General features: G+C 38.0%; 1 protein-coding gene across 1 annotated transcript; it reads left to right on the top strand.

Moving 5' to 3' along the window:
• Window positions 1-1,388: 1,388 nt before the first annotated feature.
• Window positions 1,389-2,214, top strand: LOC120143893 (glutaredoxin-like). Its single transcript, XM_039158103.1, has 4 exons — window positions 1,389-1,510; window positions 1,583-1,671; window positions 1,750-1,848; window positions 1,990-2,214. The coding sequence occupies exons 1-4, from the start codon at window positions 1,455-1,457 to the stop codon at window positions 2,070-2,072; spliced, it is 327 nt and encodes a 108-aa protein (XP_039014034.1). The 5' UTR covers window positions 1,389-1,454; the 3' UTR covers window positions 2,073-2,214.
• Window positions 2,215-2,520: the final 306 nt, after the last annotated feature.

Raw genomic sequence — 2,520 nt, 5'->3', positions numbered from 1 at the left:
GGGGACCAACTGGCTGATATTCTGACGAAAGCTTTGGGGTTCAACAGCATTATCATCTGATGTGCAAGTTAAGGGTCAAAGATATTTTCAACCCCTAACTTGAGGGGGAGTGTAGAGCAGTGCAACTGTAATTAGTTTCATGTAGTTATTTTGTTTGTTAGCAGTTACTCAGTAGCTTTATTCTTTCAGCTACATAAACTATTGTGTACAACTCATTTATGATATACAAGTGAATAATTTTTCGTACTTTACTCGTAACAAACTTGATGTGGGAGAGAAACTGGGAAATGTTTTCTGATTCGAAGAGATAAGTGGGGTTCTGTGGAGGCGTGGAAGGAAGCGTTGTGGCGGCGATACAAATGTCTGATGATGGGTTCATAGTGGTGAAGAGGGAGAAGCTATCATCATACCAACAAATGCTATCACAGCGGAAGTCAGGCGTTTCCTCTTTTGGAGTAGAACCATGGCGTCATCCATTAAGCCTATATGGCAACATGCTTAGTCGAGCACCAAATACTTCCATTTCCCTTCTTTCACTGTTCTTCAACAACCGACCATAAGTTGCGTCGGACGGGAGACCAGACAAAGAAGAAACTCAATTTACTATTTTCCCCCCCGAAAGAGAACTCCTTGAAAGAATGAATTGCTCGCATGATGGATGACCAATAGAAGGGAGGTGGTGGTGCCTCTGCTTCTTTCGGTGGACGTTATGTCTATGCCTGTAAAAGACCGGCTGGGAGAGACTATGTTATAGCTTGCCTTGCTATGGTGGGGGTTGGGGATAAGTTTGAATTGAGGCTGGATTCAGGGGTTGGGGTTGATTTTAGGATTAAAATTTAATTATTTTTTACTCGATCCCACAACCTCAAGATTAAGAATCTTGTGTTCTACCAACTGAGCTTGATGGTCATTTTAACTTTTTATATTAAATATTAATAAATTTGACATGTTAGAGTAAAAATAATAATAAAATAATCCTGAGAATGGTTAAAATAAGAATAATTTAAAAGTTTAATGACAAAATTGAAAAAAATTAAGCTTCAATGATCAAAATAGATGAGTGATGTAATTTACCCAAAGGTAATAATAAATTTGTGGTGTGTGAACGCATCAAAACATGAAGAAATCCTAGCACATGTCCAGGGTGTGTTGTTAAATCTGCCATAATTTGTTTTTAATTTTCCAAGCCTGACTCAGGTTGGACCACCATCCAAATGTGATGTAGAAGCCTCTCTATCTGCTTAATTAGGGCGATGATGAGTCAAACAATCGGTGGAAAGTAGAATTTTTGTTGTTGTTGTCGTAGCCACCTCTCTTATCTTGCCTGGCAAAAGCAGGCGAGCTGGAGACTCCAATCGTTGCCACCAACATCTCCATTGGACACTTGGTATCACCCAAACAGACATCTTTATTTATAAACCGCCATCCTCACTTCCAACAAGCAAGATATTCAAATGGCACTTGACAAGGTCAAACACATCGTTTCCTCCACACCCGTTGTTGTCTTCAGGTACATTTCCCCTCCATTAATTATTCAAATTTGGGGATTTCTATTTCTAAGCCTAAACTTGCTTCCTTGCAGTAAAACCTATTGTGGTTATTGCAAAAGGGTTAAGCAGCTGCTTACTCAGTTAGGAGCTTCTTACAAGATCATTGAATTGGATGAAGAAAGTAAGGCAACTTTTTTTTGTTTTTAAATAACCAAACAACTATTGTTGGTTACCACAAAACATTTTATTGTTTTTGAAGGTGATGGTGGTGAAATGCAAGCAGCTCTGGTTGAGTGGACTGGGCAGAGGACCGTGCCTAATGTGTTCATTGGAGATGCACATATTGCGGACTGTGATTGTAAGCCCAATTTCTCATTGATTGCTTGTTATCAGGGTTGCTAGTTATTTCTCATTTTCTCGATGATAAAAACCATTGTGGAATGAGAAAAATACAGACAATAACATGATACTGTTTCTTTCTCTCTTTTATTTGTTGCAGCTGTTATGGCCAAGCATCAAGCAGGTCAGCTCGTGAATCTCCTCACAGATGTCGGCGCCATTAATGTCAATCTCAATGCCTGAGTCCAAACCTTTATGAAGAGAATAAATAGCAGTCTTCCTTCCAATGATAGCCAATAGTCATGTCTACTCAACTGGTGAAATAATGATACTACAGTTTGGTATTTCTGAGACTGCGAATGCTACTTTAGTATTGGTGCTGTTAGTTTGGGTAATTTATTATTATTACCATTGGATTCCAAATACACTATTTAGAGTTTGGCAAAACATTAGATTAATGAAACAAAAACTTGGAGAATCCAGTTGAACAACAACTAAAGCAATAAGAAAAAGGGCAGAAGCCAAAAGCCTTGCAACCAATTTCTTTGTTTGGTATTATTCAAATGTTCCAAGTACCTTTTAAAGTTGAGAGCAGCTGGTTTTATACCTTGTAGAAGAAGAAAGATATACCAATTTTTATTTTTATTTTTATAAAAAATATTCCCAGCATTTAGACATCTGAGTTGAATGT

Source organism: Hibiscus syriacus, unplaced genomic scaffold (assembly GCF_006381635.1).
Source record: "Hibiscus syriacus cultivar Baekdansim isolate YM2019G1 unplaced genomic scaffold, ASM638163v2 tig00002239_pilon, whole genome shotgun sequence".
In the NCBI taxonomy this organism is placed as follows: domain Eukaryota; kingdom Viridiplantae; phylum Streptophyta; class Magnoliopsida; order Malvales; family Malvaceae; genus Hibiscus; species Hibiscus syriacus.
This window is presented reverse-complemented; position numbering and strand designations above follow the sequence as displayed.

What these genes read in the sequence shown, in the direction of transcription:
- LOC120143893 (XM_039158103.1), top strand. Translation starts at nt 1,455, where the DNA reads ATGGCACTTGACAAGGTCAAACACATCGTTTCCTCCACACCCGTTGTT. An exon ending in ACACCCGTTGTTGTCTTCAG is followed by an intron (nt 1,511 to 1,582) that starts GTACATTTCCCC and finishes GCTTCCTTGCAG; the next exon opens with TAAAACCTATTGTGGTTATT. An exon ending in CATTGAATTGGATGAAGAAA is followed by an intron (nt 1,672 to 1,749) that starts GTAAGGCAACTT and finishes TTGTTTTTGAAG; the next exon opens with GTGATGGTGGTGAAATGCAA.